We start from the raw sequence: 24,789 nt of genomic DNA on the forward strand, positions 1-24,789 counted from the left end.
GCTGGGAATACCGTGCAGTGGACAGCACAGGTTATGACCTAAGGGAGGAGAGCCCTAGGAGTCACAGCACAAGGTGACAGTGGTGGGAGCTGGGCAAGAGGCGGATGGCACAGAGCCTTAGGGAATCTGCACCATGGCAGCAGGTGGCCTAGAGAGTCCTAGCCAGGGAAAGGGGGATCAGACACAGCTCTCTGCTGTGGGCCAGGAAGAGGTTGGAGTTACCACCAGTCCAAAATGTAACAGGGTGGAGAGCATTAGACTGAGAAGGCACCAGGCTGGACTCTGCTCACCATGCCAGAGAGGAAAACCACCCCAAACTCTGCCCGCGTGTTGGTCAGACACATAGTTAGAACACAAAAATTCAGAGCTCACCCCCAAGAAGCATCACCTCAGAAATCTGGCCCTTACTTGAACTCAAAGCACAGTTGGCATAAGGGTTCATAATGGCCTTTGGGTGTCACGGGTGTTTTCCTGGGTCCCAGGAGTGCCACAGCTGCCTGGCTGGCTCAGTGGGTCTGAGTGGTAAGCTGGATGTGATCAGCTGTCCTTGCTACAGAGCTGTCCCACAGTACAAACCACCATAACCACGATCTACCCTAGTGTTGTTATTCCAGGCGTGGCTTCCCATGTGTGCCTCTCTATCTCAACAAGATGAGTGGAGAACAGGACGCTGATATGTGTAGTGTATATGGACTTACAATCTAGGGGCAGAATTGAATGCTACATCTGTCTCTTTGTCACACAGCCTCAGGACACCTAGGACAAAATGCCTAGGGGTTTCATTGCTGTTTTGTTATCTTTGAGATTTTTTTTTATATGGATGGGTGTTATACCTACATGTATGTCTATGTATCATGTGTGCAGTGCTCACAGAGGCCAGAAGATATTGGGTACCCTGGGAACTGGAGTTATAGAAGGTTGTTAGCCACAAAGTGGGTACTGGGAATAAATCCAGGTCCTCTGAAAGAGCAGTCAATGTTCTTTATTGCTGGGCCATCATTCCAGCCCCAGAATGTCTGTTTATTAAGGGAGTCAGTGATCATTTAAACAACTTTGAGAGACACTTTTAGTATAAAGTGAGTTTGTCTTTCCTTTCTGGAAAACTGTTTTTTCATACAGTGATCAGGTCATGACTGGGAGTTCCTAGGGACAACAGTCATTGCTCTGTGAGCAGTGAACATGGGTGCTGCCTCACTCCCCATTGAACCTTTCTCTGAGCATACCAGCACCATAGGGTTGCCATAACTCCCCCAGCTCAGCAAACAGGAGTCCAGGCAGAGGCCCATTACACAGACAAAGGAGGGGAAGAAGCCAGCTGCTCCCCTCCCGGGGAAGCCACTAGTCATGAAAACTCTACAGCCTCACTCCCTCACAAAGGATGCACCCAGGAGCTACAGAGTGCACTGTGCCTCCTTGAATTTCAAGGTTTATCTGGATTCCTTTCTCGCTGAAGCTAGTCTCAGAACTAAACCTATATTGCCAAATGCCTAAAGATACCAGCCCTAACCCCATCCCCAGCCTCATGTCTACAGAAATAGAGAACAAGGCCTAGGGCAGGGCTAGCCAAGAAACCCCAGCCTCGCCTGGACCTGCATGGTGCTGATGCTGGCCAGCGGCAGCACAGGCAAACATGCATTCAAAGGTGGCCAGCGAGGGTATTGTCAGGGTACAGGTTGGAGAAGCGACCCAGGGCCCAGATGGGGAAGATGTTCCTGTAGCTTGTGTAGCTGATGGCACAGGACTTGTTGAAGACCCCAGAGATGTTCTCCTGAAAGAAGACAGAAAAATGAGCAGTTAAGGAGCTTGTCCCCTGATGGTGGTCCTGATTGTTGAACTTCCCAGCCCCAAAGCAAGTGTGACTGGGGAGAGCTGATGAACCACAGACATGGAAGCACAGGTCCCAGCTCAGAGACTAGAGCTTGAAGAAAACATTCTTCCTTGGAACAGTCGTCTCTAATAATCCCCGTAACCACAGGGACAGACGGAAATCTATCTGCATGTCTTGTCAGTGAAGGACCACACAGAACACCAACAATGGTTAAGCCAAGGTTCTGCAGGAAACATCAACTATCCAGACCTTTCCCCAGCCAGTTCCTTTACAAATAGCAATATGTGGTCAACACTTTTAAGACCCAGCAACGCATCTCAGACCTACAACCAGGACAAGTCTCTGGCTGACAGTGTCCATATCCCAGATCTCCAAAGCAACCTAAGCAGAGCACAGGCATAAGAAAGCATGTGAAAACTAATGAGCAAGTTGGAAATCAAGGCTACAACTACTACAGCATGGCCCCTCACACACCTGAGGCCAGTCTCCATTGGTGAGCTGCTTCTCCAGCAGACATCTGATCCCTCTCTCCTGAGCAGTGATGTCGGGATGCCTGAGGGGACAAGAAGACAGGCTTGAACAAACCTAGCATGTGGCATCAACATGCATCTCAGGAGGAAAAAACTCCCCAAATACTATGTCGATGACAGGTAAACCTTAACAACCAAGGAGCCCTGAGCAGCAGAGCATGCGCAAGCATGGGGATAGACAGGTGGAGCATATACTTCCTATATACTTGGTTCTATCCCTAGAAGACAGGGTTGACATGGGGACATGGCTGGCACCAGGTTCTGATAAGATTTCCAAGGAGAGGAAATGCCTGCTCTGCTCACTGGAAACCACAGGAGCTATGTGCTCTGACTACTTGCTGGCAAGAGAGAGAATTACCAAAAGGACTAAGTTTTTGGCAGAAGCAAGGTCAGCAGTGGAAGACTGACCAGCAACAGACCGATGACTATCCTGCTCTTGGGGTCCCGGCATACACTGACTAGGGATTTTAGGAAGATCTCCAAATGGCTCCAAGTGTAATGTGGCAACATACAACTGTGTGTGTGTACACGTATACCTATACCTATGTGAGCACATACATGCATATACCTAAACATATATATGAACCTCCAAGTGCATACACACACGTACACCTGTGTACACTAGTGCAATTCATGTGGCTCAATATGAGCTGTGGGCCAAGTCTTGTGCTCTGAATACTGAGGCAGCACTGTCCACACTGGAAAGCAACTTCCGCACCATAGCCCAACAAGTACTGATGACCAATGGATAGACAGACCATTTCTAAGAGGTAAGTCTCTCTATAGGGTACCACTCAGCCAGGCTGGCTGCCACTTAGCCTAGAAACAGGGTGTGTGGTTTCTGAAGCTGCCTCTATCCACAGTTACAGAGGAATAATGGCTCAGTCCTGTGGCTCCTTTCACCTATTCCCACGCCTGTACACACCCTAGGCCACCTCCTCAAAGTTGAGCGTCCCTAGTATACATGCACAAGGATGGGTCCCGTCACCCTTACCTGACAGCCATCAAGCCCAACAGGGCCCAGCACGTATTATGGACCTGGGACCTGGCACTCTGCACATAACGCCGCTGCTCACAGGACTCAAAGTCCTCCCCCCAGCCTCCATCTGCCATCTGCCGGGACAGGAGGAAGTTGCAGGCCTGGGATACTTCTGCACATGCAGTCCTGTTGAGAGAAAGGGATCTGAGACACCACATCTTGGGAGGATCTAAGCCCTGTACATCCTACTCCGACAGGCTGCCTTAAGGTCACGGGAGGGGCCTGCAGAGGTGAATAGACATAGGTACACATGTCTTGCAGAGCTGCTGGGTACAGAGAAAAACTCTCTGCAGCCATAGATATACGCAGGCTGACTATGTGGGCACAATGGAAACAGACCCAGGCTCCCTGGGCTGCACAACTCCCCAACCCACTAGATCTAGAAACACTGGCTAGGCAGCCAGAGACAGCACTGGAACCAAGCCCTCTTCCTAAGGTCCTAGACCCTCTTCCTTTCTCACTCAGGATGAGAGACTGAGATTTACAAGACTCTGAAGTAATGCCTAGCCAAGGCTTGTGAGTCAAGAAAATATGTCCTTTTTTCTGAAACAGTGATCTTACCTCACTGTTTAAAAATATTAAACAAATAAAATCAAATATCAAAGGAAAAAACTACCGTGCAGAACCTCACTGACCTAGTTTTACTGTCAACTTAACACACAGACACCTGGGAAGAGAGGTGATCAACTAAAGAATGTGAGAAGGTCCAGACCATTGCATAAGAAAGCTGGCTGAGTAGGGTTTTCCTCAAGGTTTCTGCTTCAGTCCCTGTCCTAACATCCCTCAATACTGGATTATGACCCAGAAGTTTATGCTTAAAGTGAACCCGTTCTTCCCCAAGTTGCTTTTGGTCAGTGTTTCATCATAGCAGCAGCCAAACAGGCCAGAACAATTACCAAGGCGATGCCCTCACTTGACTGACATCAGTCTGAGAGTTACACTTACCCATCTTGGTAGGTATGCCCCATGCAAGCGAAAGCTTCCAGACCAAACCAGATGCCATAGGTGAAACAAACCCCCCAGGAGCTAGAGGGAGACAAAAGAGGAGGTCAGACTTGGTCTTCATTCCAAGTGAGAGCACAGGTAATCTACCCAGGTATCGGGACAACCTCAAGTAGAGAGGGCAGAACTGGGATGGAGCATGGTGGTACATCCCTACATTCCCAGCAATGGCTATGACAGGGGGATTGCTAATTTAGAGACAGCCTGAGATGCACATCAAGATCCTGTCTCACAAAACCAAAGCGAAAGTAAGAGACAGCAAGAAACACAGAGATGCACATCAAGATCCTGTCTCACAAAACCAAAGAGAAAGTAAGAGACAGCAAGAAGGACAGAGGGTTGAGAAGGGAAAACAAAGAGGGGGAAGGGACTTGGGCAGTTGCAAGAACAGCATTCATACACATCCCAGAGATGCAAGTATGAACCCTGCTTAAAGTGGTCCTGTTCACCCGACTCAACCACACTTCCTCCACTCAAGACACAAAAGAATTGCTGATGCACACAAGAGGGGGAGTCACACTGAGGCCACAGAGCCCTTCCAGTATGTAACCCAACTGCTCCCTCCAATACAAGCTCTCAGCATAAGGGAAGGGCAGGCATCAGCCAGGGAATATGACCAGCCAGGAAGTCCTTCCTGAGCCCTCTAGGAAGAAGGCAGCAAGGGCAGACTCCTAACCCATGCACATGTCTTCACCTCCCACCAACCCCCCTGCAGGTGAGCCCAGGTGCCTACTCACCCCTCCCAGGAGCCATCAGCTCTCTGCTTCTTTCGGCAGAACTCCAGGCCTTGATTGAGGGTCTCCCTGCAACACAGGCAGTTAATCCAATGAACACGGCAGGCAAAACCAATGCCTTCCCCAACCCTGCCCACACAATGGTCTCAAAAAGTGAGGATGGCTTCCCCTTCAAACAGATCAAACGTGCAAAGAGGAAAAGAAAAAATGTAGCTATAGGACACAGAAGGGGCAAACAGACTGTCAAGGTTCAGAGGAGACACAAAGGAAAACAGACTAGTGTCAAGGGCCTCAACAAATCATATAAAATGAACTAGATTAAAACCACCACCATCAACAATGAAGAGTTTTGGGCTGCCCACCTGAGATGGAGATTGGTCCCCCTAAATCATTTATAGCAGCTTTCATTTGTTACAAACTTCTTTAGGCCTTTTTGTTTTCACAAATTGGAAGCTTAGGTGGTGGGGTCTTGCCCTGAAGGTATTTCTCCATTTCTGGCCAGGCCTCTCCTTAATTTACGTATCTCTTTCAGCACAGGCCTTGGCTACCACTTTATATTTCCTAGTGCTCTTTTCCCCTTCAAACGGTACATTTGTATTTCTGCCCCATTTACTCTTTTCCATTGTACCCCTTCATAAGAGCAATTGCTAATTACACACATTTAGCCTCAGGCAAGTTCTTAGGAAAGGGCAGAAATTAGCTACTATTTGCCAAAATACCACAAGAAGGGTCTCTAGCCCAGTTGCTAATATTGCTCCCATCTGGAATCTCTTGAGCTGGGCCTGTCATTTGCATGGCTCTCAGCACTGTCTTCATGCTCCTCCTAGGATGGTTCACCGAGCTCTGCTTAGTGTTCAACTACTTTTCTAGACCAAAGTTAGAAATCCTTCCACATTTCTCCCCAAACCACATGGTTAGGTCTGTTACAGTAACCTATTTTGGTGCCAGCTTCTATAATAGTTACTTTCTATTGCTTTGTGTAAACATCAGGTAAGACACACTAATACAACAGTAACCTGATGCAACTTTATGCTTTCTGCTGTGATGTAGCTCACATGAGATAGGGTAAGCCGAGGCAAAGCCATGGCTAGGAAAATCATAGGCCCCCAACGAGGAGCCCATTGCTATTGCTTTATTAAAGGGACATGATATGCCTATCAAACTGCCTTCTAAATTTATGTTTACACCCATACCTTACTGTTGCCCTCAGTCTTCATAAGTCATGAAAGGAGACATTAATAATGAGAGGTATACCACAAAGACTCATAACTAGTCACACTTCTGAGACAAATTAAAACTGTTGCCATGTCATGACCCAATTATTCAACCATAGATGGAGAGAAATGAACAGCTATGCCAATCTCTCCAAGACTCAAGAAACATCACAAACAAGGTGAACCAGAAGAATGCAAGAGCCAGAGGAAGGGATGGACTGACTGTCATGTAGTTACTGCCACCAAAGCAAAACATTCCCTGCATTGCCACGTAACAACGAGAGAACCATCCTATGTCCTCAGTGTGGGACTCCATCAAGGCAGGTTCAAATGAGCAACAGTAATCCATGGCTGAGGAGACAGGAGGGTGGTCCCTTCACGAGGGAATGATAGAGGGGTGTAAATGGGGTGAGGGCAGGGTCTCCACATGACCATTCACTGGCTCTCATGGCGAAAGAGCACTTAGCAGCTATTCACCTGGACACTGATGGCAGAGTTAGGTATGTACGCTCGTTTTAAAAGATGTTCAAGATAAGAAAAATAACTCATTCTTGTATTACAGTTGTACTGTCTTCCCCAGACCATCACACACACACACACACACACACAGAGAGAGAGAGAGAGAGAGAGAGAGAGAGAGAGAGAGAGAGAGAGAGAGAGAGAGAGAGAGAGAGAGAGAGAGACTTACACACACTTGATGGATTTGTAGGCACCTGAAACTATTTACTCAAGCCATTATCTTGTGAGACGCCTACTGTCTGAGAATGCCGTGGCTGGGCTGTGACCTTGCTCAGTCCTGTCCTCACCTTCCTTACCTGATCTCTGCTGCCCTATGGTCTGGATAGTGTTCATGGAAATGCTTCAGAGCCTGCATCACCGCTGAGGTACACTCTACATATGTGTAGTCAATCATGATGTCTCCTAGAAAGGCAAAGAAGGAGGCACCTGAGCTCCACTATGACCCAGGGTCCATAGTCCAGGCCAGAATGTGGTGAGCAAGAGTGCTGAAGCGTGCAGGACTTTCATCTAGATGTTACCCCCAGGTCAACCTGGGCTACAGTGAGTACAATGGGCAGCGTGAGACCTGCACACCTGCGCTACAAGACACACACACAACAGCTGGGCTATCACTACTGTCACCGCCACCCAAAACAACATGCTTGACAGGTCAAAGAACAGGGTAATTACATGAAGGAGGGGATAGCAGGTGTCAGAGTCAGTGAGGAAAGAACCTGACCTGATAGATTAGAACCTCAGTGACAATGCAGAGCCATGGCCCAGCAGCCCTTGGCATAGGTCCTTAGGAGTGCTGGGGGCCACTGGGCACGTGGCACACGGCAGCCTCCAGAACACAAGGCTCTGTTGATAAGCAGCAGAGTGTAAACCTAGCACAAGGTCCCCATGGCCTGAGACAGAACCACAGCCCTCATCAAGAATATAGGTACTCCATACCCCAGGCTCAAAGGGGGCACCGCATGGGCCCGGCAGCATTCCAAGCCTGGCCTACACACCAAACCGCCAGTAAGCCACTCACCGAAGACCTCTGAGGGGTTCAGCAACTCCAGCAGATGCCCCCCACGCTTGGTCTCATAGGTAGCAAACCCTCCATCAGAATTCCTCATGCTCAACAGCTGTAATGAGAGGGAGACGGACTGAGAACCAAGCACACAACTTACAGTCTGACTTTCCCAAAGCACCACAGGACTGACAGTCAGTAGGACAGGAAGGAGGGATAAGAAGCCAGTTTTCACGCTGAGCCCTTAGGTGCCCAATGCAGCTGCTATGGCACATATCTGGAGACAGAGTCCAATGTCAGCCAACGCAGATCTCCATAGTAAAACATACACAAGAAGCAGATGTTCTAAAGGACTCTGCACAACAATGAACAGACGTTTCCAACTTTCCTTTGGATAACCAGCAAAGACCACCAACCCTTCCAAATGAGAACTGCAGAAACCTCAGCACAGATGTGGGAGGCTCCTTGAGTTCTACAGCCAAGAAGAGAAGCCCTAGGGACCATACAGCCACCTTGTGACCTTGGATGAGATGGGCACCATCTCTTATAGCACAGGGCCCTGTGCACATACCTAACCAAAGTGTCTAACCCCGGGTCTGTCCCAGGGCCCACAGTCTCAGATTCTGATGCTCCCACACCCTCGCCTTGGTCTGCTGAGATGGAACCAGAGAAGATAAAGTAAACATGAAGTAGGACACTCACTACATCCACAGCATCACAGAGTCGCTCTTGGGGGACGTGCTCCCTGATTGAGGGACACTGCTTCTGCAGGAGTAGCACAGACTTCAAACCCTCGGCTGTGCAATCCGCAACGGTCCAGCCACAGTCCAGTGTGCTGAAGGGGAAACCACCCTACAGAGACAGAGTGTAAGAGTGCTTCTCCCCTGCAGAGCTGTAACAGTCAGGGTGGTCCCTAAATTGGATGTAGTTGGATAGACAAGCTTCAGCACAGAGAGTATCTAGGACTTCATGCCCATGCTGACTGCTCTAGATCTTAGCAATACACAGCGGTCTGGGACCTAAGCAACAGCACAGGTGTCCTATGGGCCTCATTCTGGAAGGTGGCAGCTGCGTCAACCTACAGCTAAAAGCAGGGCCCTCACAGCGAAGGAGGTTACTGCTGGCTCTGAGTCAGTTATACCCTCTGCCTTGATTTCAACACTCCAGCTCAGAATCTCTGTGTGCTAGATACCCAAACTACCCTGGAGCATGGCCGCAGAGGCATAGGCTGTCTTGGGATGATGAAGCCCCTGACTGTGGGTATCTACAGAGCAAAAAGCCAGAAAGCCCTCCTCTAAGGGAAGACAGCTGAGCTTTGGCGTGGGTGGGCTGCCCATACATACCTTGTGCATCTGGCGATAATACTTCTGGTAGTCAGGAAAGTTGTCTGGGACCTGGAGAGCATATGTGGAAAGCAGAAATATGTTGGCACCAGGGACCCTGTGCTGCCTGCCACCTGGGAGCCGGATCTACTGCTAGTCTTGGTCAGTGTAGCATGGCACCCATGAGACCCATCACCTTATCACTACTAGGAAACAAGATCATCTGCCCAGCTTCCTGTGCTCACTACTTCTGAGCTGCATGACTCAGTCCAACAAGAAAGTAAAAAGGTCTGCATGTACAGCTGGGTCCATTCAGGTGGACTAAGGGCCCATCGCTCAGTGTAGGGCCCCGATCAGGCCCTGCTGACTCACTCCCTCAACAGCCCTAGAGAGACATGGACATCAGCTACATGGAGGATCCTGAGGAAGCTGCATCCTAGTGGGTTCAGAGGACAGTGGGTTAGGGGCACGCGGACTCTAAGCAGGAGGATGACAGTGGGATCCAGGCTGGAGGCATCCACTGTGCCTGAAGCAGGGCAGCAAGGCCAGCCTAAAAAAGCAGTACATGACAGGGGCTGCAGGTGGATACGGACGGCAGGAATGAGAGACACTGACCCGGCAGGACACACGGCTGTACATGGTCTCAGGGAAGGCAGCCACAGGCTAGGGTGAAGTGACTCTACTGGCCCAGGCACCTTAAAGATGGCTCGGATGTGAACAGGCTGTGGGGCTCACAGCCACCACTCCTGACGGTGCCATAGGCTGGCTTTGGCCCTCCGCGCACAGTTGTTTGAGCATAAAGAACAGAAATCACTGGCTGGTGATGGGCTACCGCAGGCCACAGCCAGAGCTACCTTAGGATGATTAGGTGCACCAACATGGTGCAGGGCAGAGCAGGAGGGGAAGAAACAACCCAAGGAAGCCCCTCCCCCTGGGGAAGCAGGCCAGATGAGGAGGGGCATGGAGCTCACCTGTGAAAGCCGCAGAAATTCGTGAGCCTTCTGCAGGCAGGGTAAAAACTCAGGTCTGTGGTGTGCACCTACCTAGAAGACAGCAGAGCATTAAGCCAGCCCTCCAATGTCCTGGCAGCCTTATCCTGGAAAATGACACATCTTAGAGTTGCCTAGGATTTCCTGAGGTTCTCAACTTTAAAGACAGAGAGATACAACCAAAGACTGGAATGGACAGAAGGACCACTCTGAGTAGTTACCCAAGTCCTACCTGTTCTGTCAGGCCTCACCTTAGGCAGCCCAACCTGACCCAGGCCCTGGGCTGTCCAAAGACACCCTCAGGATTTCACTGCTCTCATTCCCACCTGCAGAGAAACACTTTCTCTCTAACTCAAGTATCAGCTAATATTCTAAGAGCCTCGAGCCCACCCCGCCCAGGTACCAACCTGCTTACTCACTCCCTAGGCTTATTTCCCAAAGCCCTAACCCAGTTTAGTGTCCAGGTTCCAGAGGGTTATCAGCCAGGGGTGGGAGCCAGGCGGATGGGAAGCTCAAGGGAACAGAAGCACGGAAAGCAGCATCATTTTTCTCAGGGTGAATGTGTGGCTCACACACATGGAAGATCAGGTGGGGACTGCCCAGAGAAACAGAACCACATACCTCCAACAGGGCTTGGATAGCAAATGCGGTATCCCAGACCTGTGATCCATTGGTGCCCTGTTCACAAAGAATGAGCTGTTATAGCAACCCCATCCACTGACTCCTAGAATCTGAGGGTGTCAGAGATGTACCCAGTTAATACTCTTTACCAGAGTCCTGTGCACTGTAGAAGCTGACAGAGGTCAGAAACAATCCTAACCCTGCAGGCAGACATGGGTAACAGAGCCCTACCTGTCTTTAAAGGCCCCAGCAGAACAGCACTTTCTCAGGACATATCCAAGACCATATGATCCCTTGAAGGCTCCTCAACACCCCGTGACAGCAGGGAACCCCAGTCACAGGACAATCAGAAACAAAGACCCTCCAGTTCCAAGTATGCCTGAGGTGGCAGGGACCCAGTTGACACATTACTGTGGCCCCAATAGAGTAAGGAAGGTCCACCTAAATTCCACTCGGGAACCCTGGCTTTCTGGACAATATTCTTGGGTCTCAGTGCAGGAAATGGATGATCAAGTTCACAGTGGGTTTTGTTCAGGAATCTCTAACTATTTGAGAGAAACCCCAGCTCAATACTACAGGGTAATCATAGACCCTAAGCACTCTCAAAACTCCTTGGGGCCAAAGATCCCAGCCAAACACCTGACCAGAAACATACATATCCACTGCCCTTTGGCCAGAGTCTTAGAAGGATCTAGGGAAAAGCTGACCCTACATCATGTGCTATCCAGGTAAACCACCTCTTCTTTGCTCTGCGCAACTACAGACATGTCCTCCTTTACCACTGGGTGCCAAAGAAAGGAACAATTTTCAGGGCACACCCCTCCGACCTGGAGGCTCCTCCTGTACTGGTGGCTACAGAGGGCAATCTCTAGGGTTATCGTATGAGCTAAGAACACACAACTCCCAGTGTCCTGTTAGAGGAGCCTCCGGATGGTCTCACAGAGAGGCCCATTACCACCCAGAGCCACTTTTCCATCCCAATAACAGGAAGAAGGTTTCCAGGAGGTCTGAGCCAAGCCTGGGATCTGTCATGGTTTAGTCTACCCTGCTGAAAGACTACAGATGGACACACGAGAATATACAGCAACCACAGAGACCAGGAGGTACTCAAAGCCCCACAGAGCAGAGGACTAAAAGGTGATTCCATCGCTCCTCTTTTACTATAAGAACTGTACTGGGAATGGTTTCTCAATCTCGCCCCTTTTCTTTTCTTTTTAATTCAGGAACAGGGCCTTGCTGTATAGCACTGTCTAACCCCAAACTTAATCTTTGTGCTTTCACCAACTGAGTGATGGTACTACAATCAAGTGCCACCATGCCTGACTGTCACTTTTGAATCATAATAAATAAGCAAAGATGTTACAAAGAGAGCTGGCAGCCTGTGTTCTACAGCCCTTACCTGCATTTTCATGCCATCAAGGCCCAGCCTATGGGGATAAGAAAAGATTATGTCAGGGACAATATGAAAGCTGGGATTCTAGCTGCCCATCAGGAGTCATACACAAGCAGAAGAACACACAGATCTCCCCTGGGAGCATCCCAAGCCACCTCTCCCTGATGCTGACTTCAGTGCTGCCCTGCTGAGCTCACAAGCACAAGGCCCGTCTCTAGCAGGAACAAGGAAATCACGTACCCAGTCAGGTCTACCTTGTATCCTCATCTGGCACCACACCGCCAGAGAGAAGATGGCCTTTATGAGCTCAAGGCTTCCTGTTATGGTCCCTGTGACAGTCCCGACCTTGGGCCCAGTCCAGGACTGATAAGCCTCTTGTCCACCAGCCTTTCTCACAACTATCTAAGACTGTATCCAGGCTTCCCGGCTTTGACTCTGGGAATCATCCACAGTTACTGCTAGGTAAAAAAAAAAATCTTCCCGAAGATAATCTAACTGGCAGTGCTCCTGATCCCATAATATACTATCAGAAGTTTGACACCCTGGCACCCCTAACTAGATGAGGCCTAGGTGCCCAGCATTATAGCTGCTGGGTCCACAGTCAGCACTTGGCACCACGTTCCCAGGCACCACTTAGCCACACTCACCAAAGGTAATCTGGGATCCTAGAGACGTGCTCCTGGAAGGCAGAGGAAGACGGCCCATCCACTGCCCAACGAACAAGCATGTTGATGGTTTTTGAGATCTGCAGGATATGCGGCCATCAGGACCCAGGCAACTTCACCCATCTGTTCTAATAGGAACTTCCTGAGTGTTCTCTATACATTCCTGTCCCTGGACTCAAACTGAAGGTAATGGCACTCAAGACGGGTCAGCTTAGGGTGTGACAAAGGACCAAGAGTACACGGAGAGGGAGACAGAAGCTCGGTTTACCCAGAGACCTTACAGGCAGCCCATCACAGTATAGTCCCCAACAGCACAGCCCACACCCTGACAGCTTCCTTTCTGGGCCTCTCCTAGTTCTAGCCAGCATGCGCTGACCACCCAGCCTCAGGCATGTATGGACTCCTTAGGTCCCAAAGCATGTGTACAGCTGGCCAGACTAGCGGCCTGGCATCCCCAGCCAGATGGGAGAGACCAGAAGTGGGACATGAGGATCCTGTTGTTTTCATTGCACCCCTAGGCATCTATAAACTTTATACAAGGGGCAGAAGGGGATTATCTAGGGTGGGGTCTGTGAGGGAGTAAGAGGAAAACATAGTCCCCAACCAGTAATCTCCCAGGAGGTACTCAGAGTCTCAGACAAGAGCCAGACAGGAGCCCAGAAAATGAATACAGGTGGTACTTCACGTACACTGACCCAGAGATGCACCAAGATGCAGTAAATAAGCCTGCCTCATTCCTAACTCCACAGAAACTAGCTCCTAGGGCATCTGACAGGACCTCACCGCCGCCAAAGCGGCACCAGACACCCGGGGTGAGGGCACTGACCGGGCCAATGCTGATGCTCTTAGTGAACCGGTCATCGGCAACAATATGTTCATACAGCATTTTGATGGCCCGCTGCCTCAGGCTGGTACTGTGGAAACGTTCATACAGGTTGAGGAGTCCTGCAGGGCAGAAGGCATTAGTGGACACTCAGTGACAGGAGAGAAACCCAGCATTCCTGAACAGGCTGTGCTCTAGTCCTTCAGGGGAAACGGGTTCTACACAGCCCAGCATCTGGCCTCTCATGGCCCCTCCTCCCACTCACCCGGCTTCCTCTGCATCTAGGAAGGGATGCTTCATACCTCTCACCATACCCTGCCCGGCCTAGGTCACGCTGAGGGTATCACCTAACAGCCACTGGTCCTTATTGGAGGACCAGAGCAAGGTTATGTCTTCCCAGCTCCCACTCCAGGGTCCAGCACTGAGGCCATTTATTACATTGACAGAGTGAGCCAGAATTAATGAATTATGTGGAGGGCTGAGCAACATCTTAACTGTGTGCTACCCAGGCCCCCCCAACCCTCAGGAGGCACCCACCATACACCACATGCAGCAGCCAGCTGTGTGGCGTGTACAGCTCATCGGGGGACACGTTGTTCTTCTGTGCTGGCCAATCGATGCTGGCATAATCCTCCACATAGAGCTCCTAAAGGGCAGGGAGAGCTGAGTGCCTACAGAAGCAGCAGGCCTGCCTCCCAGACACAGAAGATGGACTAGCGCTACCCAGGAGTGGTCTCTAGCTGTACATTCTCAGGGTTCCGGGTCACACCCTTTCTCGGGGTGGAGACCAGTGAATCCACTACAGGGATGAGCCCCAGTTACTTCAGTTACACCAGGGCTAATCTGAGGAGCTGTCCTGGCCCTAAGAGCTTAAGTCCCACTCTAGTGCAAACCCTGTTCCAAAGTCCGTCTCAGGGCTCTTTTCCAAGAGCAGTAGCTGCAAGCATAGGTTAGGACTGCAGCTCGTGAACTCTCCAAGTCCCAGTGGGACACTTAACAAAGGCAGACGCCTTTCAGGTTGCCATGTGCAGTTCATCATTTGTTTACAGGACGGAAGGCAGAGACTCCTCAGGACCCCAGAGTACCGAGATGCATCTGCGCTCCAGAGACTGTGTGCCATTTCTTTACCACAAGGCTTACCTGGCGGAGGCTCTGAACCAGTGGGTCCTCTAAGGCTCTTAGCCGAGTGGCGTAGCAGTAGCTCATGGGCAGATAGACCTGCCGGCAGTGACACCAGAGGGTGGAAGGGTGGGCAGGGAACCATTCAGGAAACAACCTGGAAGAGAGCCCGTGTCAGCAGGACAGAAGAGCATAAGCCTACACGACTAACAGCCCTGAGGCCTTGGGCCCTTCCACGCATGGACACTCGTGCTACTCTGAGTGCATCCATCCATGTGTGTGCACACGTGCATTCTGCATTCTAATGCCAAATGGCTGACTGTAGAGTGGAGCCCTACCAGCCCCAGGCTTTAGCACCCTACTCTACCTGGCAAAACCTTCCTCGGCTTGCATCTCCCCAGGCACGTCTAGCATCTAGCCAGGAGAGCTGTCGATGATGGACCATTGGATGTTAGCTCAATTCTAGTATACCTCCTTACATTAACAGTACGCCCACCCTGCCCCCCACACGCCCGTGCTGCCTCATTCATGGATAGCGTTCTCCATACCCCTCACCGGTTCAGGCATTTGCCACATCTTCCACTTATCACCACTCAACCATGCCGAGGCTGTCTTCCAAGTGGCCCCTCACATCCTATCTTTCTGCATAGGAAAGTTACCTACTACAGAACCCTTGACTCTGTCCTCAGGAGGACAGCAGGTGATGCCTGGACTCTGTATAGCTTTGGAGAGCTTACCTACCAGTATGTGTGTTCTGGGGGTAAGTTTATACATGCATTATATATGGGGCCACTGCGTTTATAAGATGTTCACAAAAAAGGATAGAGACACTGACCATAGGTTTCAGTTACTAAGGAATAGGCATTGGTTCTGCTGGGTAAATATTGAAAAAACAAATTTAAAGATGCACATGGAAGTGTTCATTGGTGAAATGATATCTAGGACTTCCCAAACATTTACCACAAATCAGTTAAGAAAATGAGTACTGGGTTGGGGAAGGCTCTTTGCTTTACACCTAAATATTTTCCACGTTTTTGTAATTACCAGGTATGATCTGTTGTCTATCCCCACAAAGCCCAAGCCACACAATGGGTTCTGTACTACCCTCCAGGGCCCCACAGACTGCTACAGAGCTGGGTGGTTTGACAGCTTGCTCTTACCTAAAATAGAATCTCTTTCTATGTATATGTAGAACACGTGAAGAGCCTCTAGTGAGAGGCCAATGCACCCCACTAAGTCCCATCAGTCTACTAGAGGCAGTGCAATAGGCAGAGAGCAGGCATACCACATCTCAGGGAATAGGGTATTGAGTCCTTCCCAGCTATACACATTCAGGACAGCCAGCCAGAACTTCCCCCAGGAGGGGATGGCCACAGCACCACCTAGAAAGAGAAAAGGAAAACTTAGCTACCATTATGCATAAACACTGGCTTGCAGCTCTCTCACATGAACTGAGAGTCAGCCCGCTATGGGTCCTGTAACTCCCAGCCAGGAACAAGTATGACCAGCCTCAGAAGAGCTGTTTACAGCTCCTACCCCTAAGGAGGAACACATGAAGGCAGCTATCTGTGAAGGCAGCTCAGAGAGGGAAGGAAGAGGCCAATACTTGGCTGCTCTTTCTCCAACCAAGACCAAACTGCGAAACTGTGCAGTTCTGATCGGCAGACAGTCTGGCACAAGTGACTACAGGCAGTCTAACATGCAGCCCCAGATTCAGAGTCGCCCTGCCCCTACCATGCAACAGTCTTGTGTGCAGCCCATGACAACACTGATTTGTATACATTTTATGAGTTCTGTCCTAAAATTCAAAGCTAGTAATTGAAGCATGGTACAAGCACATTCCTCCTCTTGGCAGGCCACAGGACAAGAGAGCAATAGGGAAACAGAGAGTAGCTTTGAAAGCACACGATCAATACCATCAGAGGTTGACGATGACTTACTTAATCACAACAGGGACAAATACTTGAAAGAAGATTGCAGAATTTCATAAGGCATACAGAACACTTCACCTAGCCTGGGAAGTCAGAAAGAAATCCTGAAGGAGGGAAATTTAAGATATATTGTAAGCACGAGGAGAGATTTCTAAGACAGCAAGTGAAGGCAGAAAGTAGGGTGAGAGGTTATCGTGCATGGGAGCCCTGAGGCAGGAAAGCACTGTGACAAAGTGAAAGTAGGCCCTTGATCAAGAAGCAAAGAGCAAGACAGGAGTGCAGGTCTTTGAGAGGCAGGATAGAGGACCACATGAGGAGCTGCAGAATAGTACAGCAAGGTGAGTCCTGTTCTAAGAGCAGTGGGAGCCACGGAGCCTGCCGAGGGCTGGCATGGTCTTCAAAGCCCACAGGTAAGCAGAGAAGTGACTGCGCCCAGACCCAGAAATGGCAAGTGTGGAGGGGATGAGCAGAGCCCTCACTGGCAGACTTCATGGACTGTCCCGCAAGCACTAAAATAGCATGTTGCCTTTAAACCCTTACCAATTCGTGACGAAAGCAGAATTAAATAGCAAATTGTTTTGAGCTAAGGATGTAACTTAATTGGTAGAGTGCTTCTCTAGCAGGCACAAAGCCCTGAGTTCAAACCCCAGCACTACATAAGCCAGGCTGGTAGTGCATGCCTGTAATCCCAGCACTCAGCACTCAGGAGGAGGAAGAAGGAAGAGTGGGAGTTCAAGGCATAGCCTGGCTACATAGTGAGTTCATGGCTAGCCTGGACTACATGAGACCCTGCCCTCCCCCCCAACAAAACCATCACAACAACAAAACCACAACAACACTCAAGCTGCAGCTGTGGTAAGTGGGCAAAGAACTGGCCACACAAGCCTGCTAAGCTGAGTTTGTTCCATGGAACTCAGGTAAAGATGAAAGGAATCAAGTCCAGTAGGTTGTCACCTGACCTCTACATGTGCACTGTGGTATACACACACTCCACACACCCACCTCACAAAACACACACACACATACACACACTACACACACACATACACACACTCACACACACACACATACCCACTCACACACTCCATACACACACTCACACACACACATACACACACTCACACACACACTCACACACACACATACACACACTACACACACACATACACACACTCACACACACACTCACACACACACATACCCACTCACACACTCCACACACACACTCACGCACACACATACACACACTCACACACACACTCACACACACACACTCACAAAACACACACACACACAGAGAAATTAATTAATTAAAAATAATAAAATTAGGGTTGGAGAGTTGGCTCAGAAGCTAAAAGCACATACTGCAGAGGCCCTGAGTTCAGTTACCAGAACCCACATGGCCACTAGCAATGGTCTATATCCGTAACTACAATTCCAAAGGATCTAACACCCTCTTGTAGTCTTCACTGGCATGGCACACACGTGGTGCACAGGCATACGTACAGGCAAGACACCCACACATATAAAAATAAATAAGTCTCCAGCTGGTCAGTGGTGGCACACAGCTTTAATCCCAGCATTCAGGAGGCAGAGGCAGGTGGATCTCTGTGAATTTCGTAAGCTAGCCTGGTCTACAGAGTGAGCTCCAGGACAGGCTCCAAAGCAATACAGAGAAACCCTGTCTCAAAAAACCGAAATAATTAATAATTATTATATGGCCCAACAGTTTCCACCTACTGGTGTTTTTCCCAGTGTTTCAACTAGAGGTGCAGTTCCCATTTAAAGAGCTCGTTATGTCAGTATGACACAAACCCCACATGCCATACAGGATGTACCTTTTTTGTGAAGAATGTTCCGAGCACGTACAAGGTCAGGATCATCAGGCCCAATACCCAGGATTCTGAGAGCCACGTAGTTCAGCGCAGTTCCAAACACTGTGGACTTGTCCTCAACATGCCTAAGGATATGAGACTGGTGGGCAAAGGGTGTCTGTCATCTGTCTCTGTTTCTAAAACATAAAACTGTACTGGCAGTGACGTCTGTCTAGAAAAGATGGCTGTAATACTTCCCCCCGACAAAACACAGGAAGCACACTGTAGGGACGCCAGCGAATGTTTAGTCCACCCAACAGAAGATACCCAATTGTTCCAAAGCCAGCTGGGCAGGGCCTGCCTACCCCTCTGCTCCCAGAGTGTGTACATCAGGAAAGCAGGTTGAGATGGGTCTGTGGGGCCCCTACATTGCTTCCATCTCTGCTGCTTCCACAATTTTAAATCACGATGGCTTTAACTTGGCATGTTAAAAGAGACTCAAGAGGCTCCCAACCATGAGACGCATTCATAAACTGGAGATAAACTGTGGCCAGGCTTCACATGGGTACCAGCCTGCTCTCCTCCTACCAGGTTTTTCTCCCACCCACCCTAGGTCCATGGGTGCAGTTATCTCACTTCCCAACAGCTACATGAAAACACTTGCAAACACACACATGTACATATGTTCAGTTGGGCATACTCACAGACCCCATCCACCATCAGGGAGCTGCACTGACCGCAGGTACCGCACCATCTCCTCTCTGTATCCGGCTGGCAGAGGGATGTGTGACACATGACACGTAATCAGGAGACCTGGGTGGCGAGAAGGATGTCCCACATTAGGAATGGGTGTTCAGCACTGCTAAACCCAAGCTCTTCTTCTTAAGGACCTTAATCCTGACATATAGCTGCCCTGTGGCTTTCCTTTCCATGCAATCAAGCTCAGAAAGACCATTCTTCCTAGGCCTAATGACTTTGGAAACACCAGGCAGAGTTAATACTCCCAGGCCAGGGCCAGAATATGATAAGAGGCTCAGAGAAACACTGCAGAGCCTGGAAGAGGCCTCCCACAAATGTGCTGAAGACCTAAGAAGAGTCAGTTCAAGATCAATGGGACCACAAAGGGCAACCAGGTCTTGCTTTAACACCTGCTTGGGATTGAAATACTAAAATGGTAACCCTGAACAGGATAATAGTTATTGCTTATATTTTACTGTTTCTGTTTTATAAACTTTTTACATGTATGTGCCACTTTGTATATATGGGGGAGAGATGATACTATACAAGAAACCTTCATTCCAAGCCTGGTCTTTAGGTGCACAGCTCCTATCTTCATTATCCAAAGAACAGTTCCAATTCATACTCCCATGGCAAGGCATAGGAAGGGTATCACAGGTCAATACAGAAGCAAACCTACAGTCTCTTAAGAATTCTCAGGCTACTGAGATAGAGTTAAACCCATATTCATTCTTGAAGCATGAATATGGGTTTCTTTAGAGAAATATTGCCAGGATGCAAAAAGTCTTTCACAGCCAAACTACATCAAGACCAGTGTGTTCAAATGCAATCCTATTACCACTCACCAGCCTGGACTTGTGATTTCCCTGCCAGAACTCCCTCAGCCACCCTTTGACTCCAAGTTCACAAGGGATAGTGTAGTGCTCAAACTGCACACGCATGGAAACCAGCTCCTCAACTATACCCTTGCCAATCTACAGTACTCTGGCACTGGCTGGCCTTCGAGCACTGAGATTCAAGAGCACCCATCCCCTCTCTTAGAGAAGTCTTGGCTTCAGAGTACTTTGTTATCAGAGTACTCACAGTCTGCTCTGGGTTAACCATGCTTCACCATCATTCCCTAATCCTGGCAGCAGGATTTCTGGGAGATAAAGCCACCTTCCCCTAGAGTTTTTCCAGTGCGCTGCTGGGTTTTAGCCTGCTTAATAGGGTAGGTGAAGCCCCCCCCCCCCACAATCCAGAAGAGCCTTCTCCTTGAGTTAGGATAGCATGCTCCTACCTGGCAAGAGGAAGAGTGGACCACCATAATCACCCGCCCAGTGTCCATCCTCGGCCTGCAGTTTGGCATAAAATGTTACTCCATTCAGGGCTGCCTCATGGACTGTTTGAGCTTTAGGTAAGTCTTTGAAATAATTCTTCTGCAAAGGGAAAGCAAAAAATGAGAGCTGAGATTGCCTGGTGCCCTGAGGAACCCTCCTCATTCACAATCCAAGTCAAAATAGTGAACGAATTCACTTTAGAATTTTAACTGTTTAAGTCTTTGATGACACTACCACCCAGAAAAGTAACAAGGCAAGTCCATGTTGTCATGATTTACTTTGCAGCCACCAATCTGCAAATTTCTTCAAAAACACCTTAAATAAACACAGCACAGAACAAAGGGGAGGGCACTGATGCAAAACTGATGGGGGGCACTTCTCCCTTTCTCAGACAGGGTCCACACAATAGCACAGCAGATCCCAGAGGAGGTTTTCCCAGCTGATGGCCAGGACTCACAGGAAGCCTGTTACCTACCTGTTGTATGACTAGCTGACTTTTTTTGTTTGTTTTTGTTTTTTTGTTTTGTTTTGTTTTTTGTATTGCTTTGGAGGCTGACCTGGAACTCGCTCTGTAGACTAGGCTGGCCTCAAACTCATGAAGATCCTCCTGCCTCTGCCTCCCGAGTGCTGGGATTAAAGGGTTTTTTTGTTTTGTTTTGGTTTTTGAGTCAAAGTCTAACTAAGTTGCCAAGGCATATCTCAAACTTAGATCCTTTCTCCCGAGTGGCTGGAATTATATAGATGACCCATGCCCAGATTCATATGCCTTAAAAAAATTGTAAGCTGTATTTTTAAGGAGAACTTGCAAGTAAATAAAAACATCACACATCAAAATAAACCAGACACAAAGTCTATTCTAATGAACTTGGCATTTGAAAAGGAAGCCACGAAGCTCGACCTTCAATTTTATACTTTCAGTACCAATGCATTTTATGCACTAGTCCAACCACGCAGAACGAAAACTCCATGGCACTATTAGAACTAGAAAAACGGCTGGCTTTCCACCTTCTTTCATAACTCGTGTCCTTTATCTGCACTAATCCCTTCCTCATTCCCTTATAGTTAGCTTTTCTTCGTGTTGTACAACACTCACACGGACATCTATCTGTTCACTGGCTAAATGCAGCTTTTTGAACAAGGCGCGATACTGTTGCAGGGCTCTGGCCCAGAAAAGACAGGCAGAGGCTCGTTCGTGGTCCCTTCCAGGCTTGGGGTGAAATGGTGCTTGAGGAATCACATCACTTACTGTGTCCAGTCCCAGAGAGTGGGCCTCTAGCCCGGTCTGTTCTCGACCAGGCTCGTCCTCCGCTTGGAAATACGTCCATCTCTGCCGCCCCAGCTCATTGCGGAGCCGCCAGCGGGTGAGGTCGGTGGCCGGCTCGGTTTTATAGGGTCCCCCTCTACGCCGCAGGCACCTGAGCCGACCAGAGACAGCAGGCAGCGCTCGTCAGGCTCCGCCCAGGTGGGGGATGCCTGCAACCCGGGCCTGCAGAGCCACCCGCCGGGTCACCCTGCTGTCCAGGCACCTTCCCTGCCACCGCCCTGCTGCGTCCCTCGCAGCGCCCGCGGGAGACCCAGGGTCCGGGACTCACGTGCCCTCAGTCATGACAGCATCTCACTCTGGGCCACCGGCTCGCCAGCGCCTAACCCTGACAGCCTAGGGCGCTGCGCAGGCGCGAGCCTCGGCCGACCGGAACTGCTGGGTGGGCCGATGCTGGTGCGGCCAATCAGAGCACCGCGAGGTGAGCACGACAGCCGCACCGCAACCGCAGTGGTTGGGCGCACGCCGCCCCACGCCGCGAGGCTCCCGGGAGGCGGGGCCTGCGGGGGCGGGGCCCACGGGAGGGGCGTGGCCGTGAGCTGCTTGCTCGGGATGTTGAAGTGGGAGTGTCTGCAGCGTTGGTGAAGAATGGCCCCTCCGACATCTGCGACGTCTGCAGGAAAGAGGCCGCGGAAGGCACGGGTGCTTCAGGGGAAGCACGGAGGAATGGCCTGAGGTGAGAGCGGAAACTCGCGTTGGTCGGTGGTCAGCGGGGGCCACGCAGGAAGCCGAGGCTCCACGACAGAGGATGGGACCACCGTGGGGCAGGGGCTTTGACTCTAGTGAAGGGAGGAGAAAACTATGATGATGTGATTGGCAGGAGCGCCAGGACGGTGTTCTTGGACACTAGGCACAGGCTTCTGATGGGGGCTAGCTGAAGGGCGTGGTCAAGGCTGGCGAGGCAGCCTCAACTTCCTGACTGCCAACTGCAGGTGGACTACCTTCCTAGCTACAGAGCTACCCGGGGCTTGCGGTCCACTAGTTAATGGGGGGAAGGCCTTGATTCTGTTTGAAAGTAGGGCGGGAAGCAGGAAAGCCTGTGGTGTACAGGCGGAAACTAATAGTGAGGAACAATGGAGAAATGGAGAAGACTTGAGAAGCATTGCTGCCATGCAGGGACAACCAGTGTACTGAAGACGGCGTTCCAAGAACCCACAGCAGCTGGTTACGGCTTCATCCATCCTACAGAGTGCAGACCCTGTTACAACTCCCGAACCAGATAGCCTCCAGCACCCCGCCCTCCAAACGCTACCCTTGTGAAACTTGAAGGGGCCGTGGACAGAAGCCAGAGGAAGAAGGTGGAGACACAACACCCACGCACCTTCCCACGGCGAATCTTGGAGTTTTAGATGGCTAGTCCCGAGAACACTAGCCTCTCCCTAGCCCAGTTTAGAAACTTCTGAGGATACAAGATGAGTAGGCAGCATATGACGGCCTTGCCACAGGCAGTTGGTTTAGAGAGGTGGTCCAGTGGTTACCGGCGCTTGCTGCTCTCTAAGAGGAACTGGAATTGGTTTCTAGCACCATCTACAACTCCAGCTCCAAGGAATCTGATGCCCGTCTTCTGACTTCCTCAGGCACCGGGCATGTGGGTGATTCACATATGTCTATGCCAACAAGACATTCTTACACATAAAATAAGTCTTTAAAAAAATCAAAACAGAAAAGTCAGTCTGGAGGACAAGGCTTAAAGGCAAGCAAGAGAGCTAGCTAACTCCTTCATAATGACTTCGTTTCCCGTACATGTCTCAGGTGGCCCGGGGGAACAAATAGAGCTTTTGGGAGTGGACCCATCAAGCACCATAGAAGCACAGTGTGTATGAGAAGACCCTAAAAGGGTTGCTCAGAGAAGCCTAGCATCCTGGACCCTGTTTGTTCTCCCAAGTTCATTAAATTTGTTTCCCTGGAACAAAAAGCTGGAACTTTTTCCAGTAGGAAGAATTGTGGTTGATTAAGAACGCACATGGAAGGAGAAAACTACAAGTTTCCCCTGAGTACTTGGTACCCTGTTGGCATATTGTTTGGAAAAGATTAGGAGGAGGTATATCACTCGAGGTGAACTATAAGGTTTCAAAGACCAGGCCATTCCCAGTTAGCTCCCTGACTCCTGCTTGTGGATCAAGATGTAAGCTCTCAGCTACTGCTCTAGTGCTATGCCTGCCTGCCTACTGCTATGCTCCCTGGCTATGATGTCATGGACTCCAACCCTCTAAAAGCCCCAAATAAATGACTTCTTTTATAAATTGCCTGTGTCAAGGTGTCTTTATTACAGCAATAGAAAAGTAACACACAATAAATAAATGTTTAAAAAACAACAGCAAGTTTTTACTGATAAACAGTGACTCACTAAGGGTGGGACGGGGCATGGTGAGGTGGCTGCCAACCTGAGTGTGATCCCTCAAACCCATGTGAGCCAGGAAGCAGTGGTGTGCATCTGTAATCCTGCCACTCCTATCATGAGACTGGAGATGGGGAGAATCTCCTGGAAGGGACAGGAGAGGTTAAGAGCACTAGCTGCTCTTCCAGAGTTTGAGTCCCAACACCCAGGTGGTGGCTTACAACCACATATAACTCCAGTTCCAGGGGATCCCATACCCCCTTTGGGCACTAAGCATATACACGGTACACAGGCATACATGCAGGCAAAACGATCATAGACATGAATTGACTGGAAACTAGTCTGGAATATGCTGTACAGCCTCACAGATGAGGCCCCTGCCTCGACAAGGATGGAAGGTGACAACTGGCTCCTGAAAGTTGTTCTGAGCCCTTCATGGCCACAAGTACACACACTCCTGCACACACGCACAGAAATCTTGTCCCAGCATTTCTGATGTCTAGCACATCAGGGACAGCGACTTGACTAAGAGA

The 24,789-nt window shown here is 49.8% G+C and overlaps 1 protein-coding gene and 1 long non-coding RNA gene across 2 annotated transcripts; one reads left to right on the plus strand and one right to left on the minus strand.

The window, feature by feature from the left end:
• Window positions 1–961: 961 nt before the first annotated feature.
• Lss (lanosterol synthase) lies at window positions 962–22,310 on the minus strand. Its single transcript, XM_005070732.4, has 22 exons — window positions 22,190–22,310; window positions 21,844–22,012; window positions 20,558–20,696; window positions 19,245–19,353; window positions 18,565–18,686; window positions 16,081–16,177; window positions 14,817–14,952; window positions 14,214–14,322; window positions 13,680–13,798; window positions 12,836–12,933; window positions 12,195–12,222; window positions 10,796–10,852; window positions 10,157–10,228; window positions 9,207–9,257; window positions 8,566–8,715; window positions 7,882–7,978; window positions 7,163–7,268; window positions 5,137–5,202; window positions 4,343–4,423; window positions 3,353–3,523; window positions 2,303–2,381; window positions 962–1,768 (listed from the first exon to the last, which is right to left on the minus strand). The coding sequence occupies exons 1-22, from the start codon at window positions 22,201–22,203 to the stop codon at window positions 1,637–1,639; spliced, it is 2,202 nt and encodes a 733-aa protein (XP_005070789.1). The 5' UTR covers window positions 22,204–22,310; the 3' UTR covers window positions 962–1,636.
• An 85-nt stretch (window positions 22,311–22,395) lies between these two features.
• LOC121134259 lies at window positions 22,396–24,161 on the plus strand. Its single transcript, XR_005871327.1, has 2 exons — window positions 22,396–22,594; window positions 23,035–24,161. It is a non-coding gene; the product is annotated as an uncharacterized LOC121134259 (long non-coding RNA).
• Window positions 24,162–24,789: the final 628 nt, after the last annotated feature.

The sequence above is a fragment of the Mesocricetus auratus genome, unplaced genomic scaffold (assembly GCF_017639785.1).
Source record: "Mesocricetus auratus isolate SY011 unplaced genomic scaffold, BCM_Maur_2.0 Super-Scaffold_100027, whole genome shotgun sequence".
Lineage (NCBI taxonomy): Eukaryota > Metazoa > Chordata > Mammalia > Rodentia > Cricetidae > Mesocricetus > Mesocricetus auratus.

Bases quoted from the DNA above. Each gene is read 5' to 3' on its own strand.
- Lss (XM_005070732.4), bottom strand. The intron at 16,178-18,564 runs GTACATCCTGTA...TTCTCTTTCTAG, and splicing joins GAACATTCTTCACAAAAAAG to GTGGTGCTGTGGCCATCCCC. The intron at 10,853-12,194 runs GTAAGGGCTGTA...CTTTGTGAACAG, and splicing joins TTGATGGCATGAAAATGCAG to GGCACCAATGGATCACAGGT.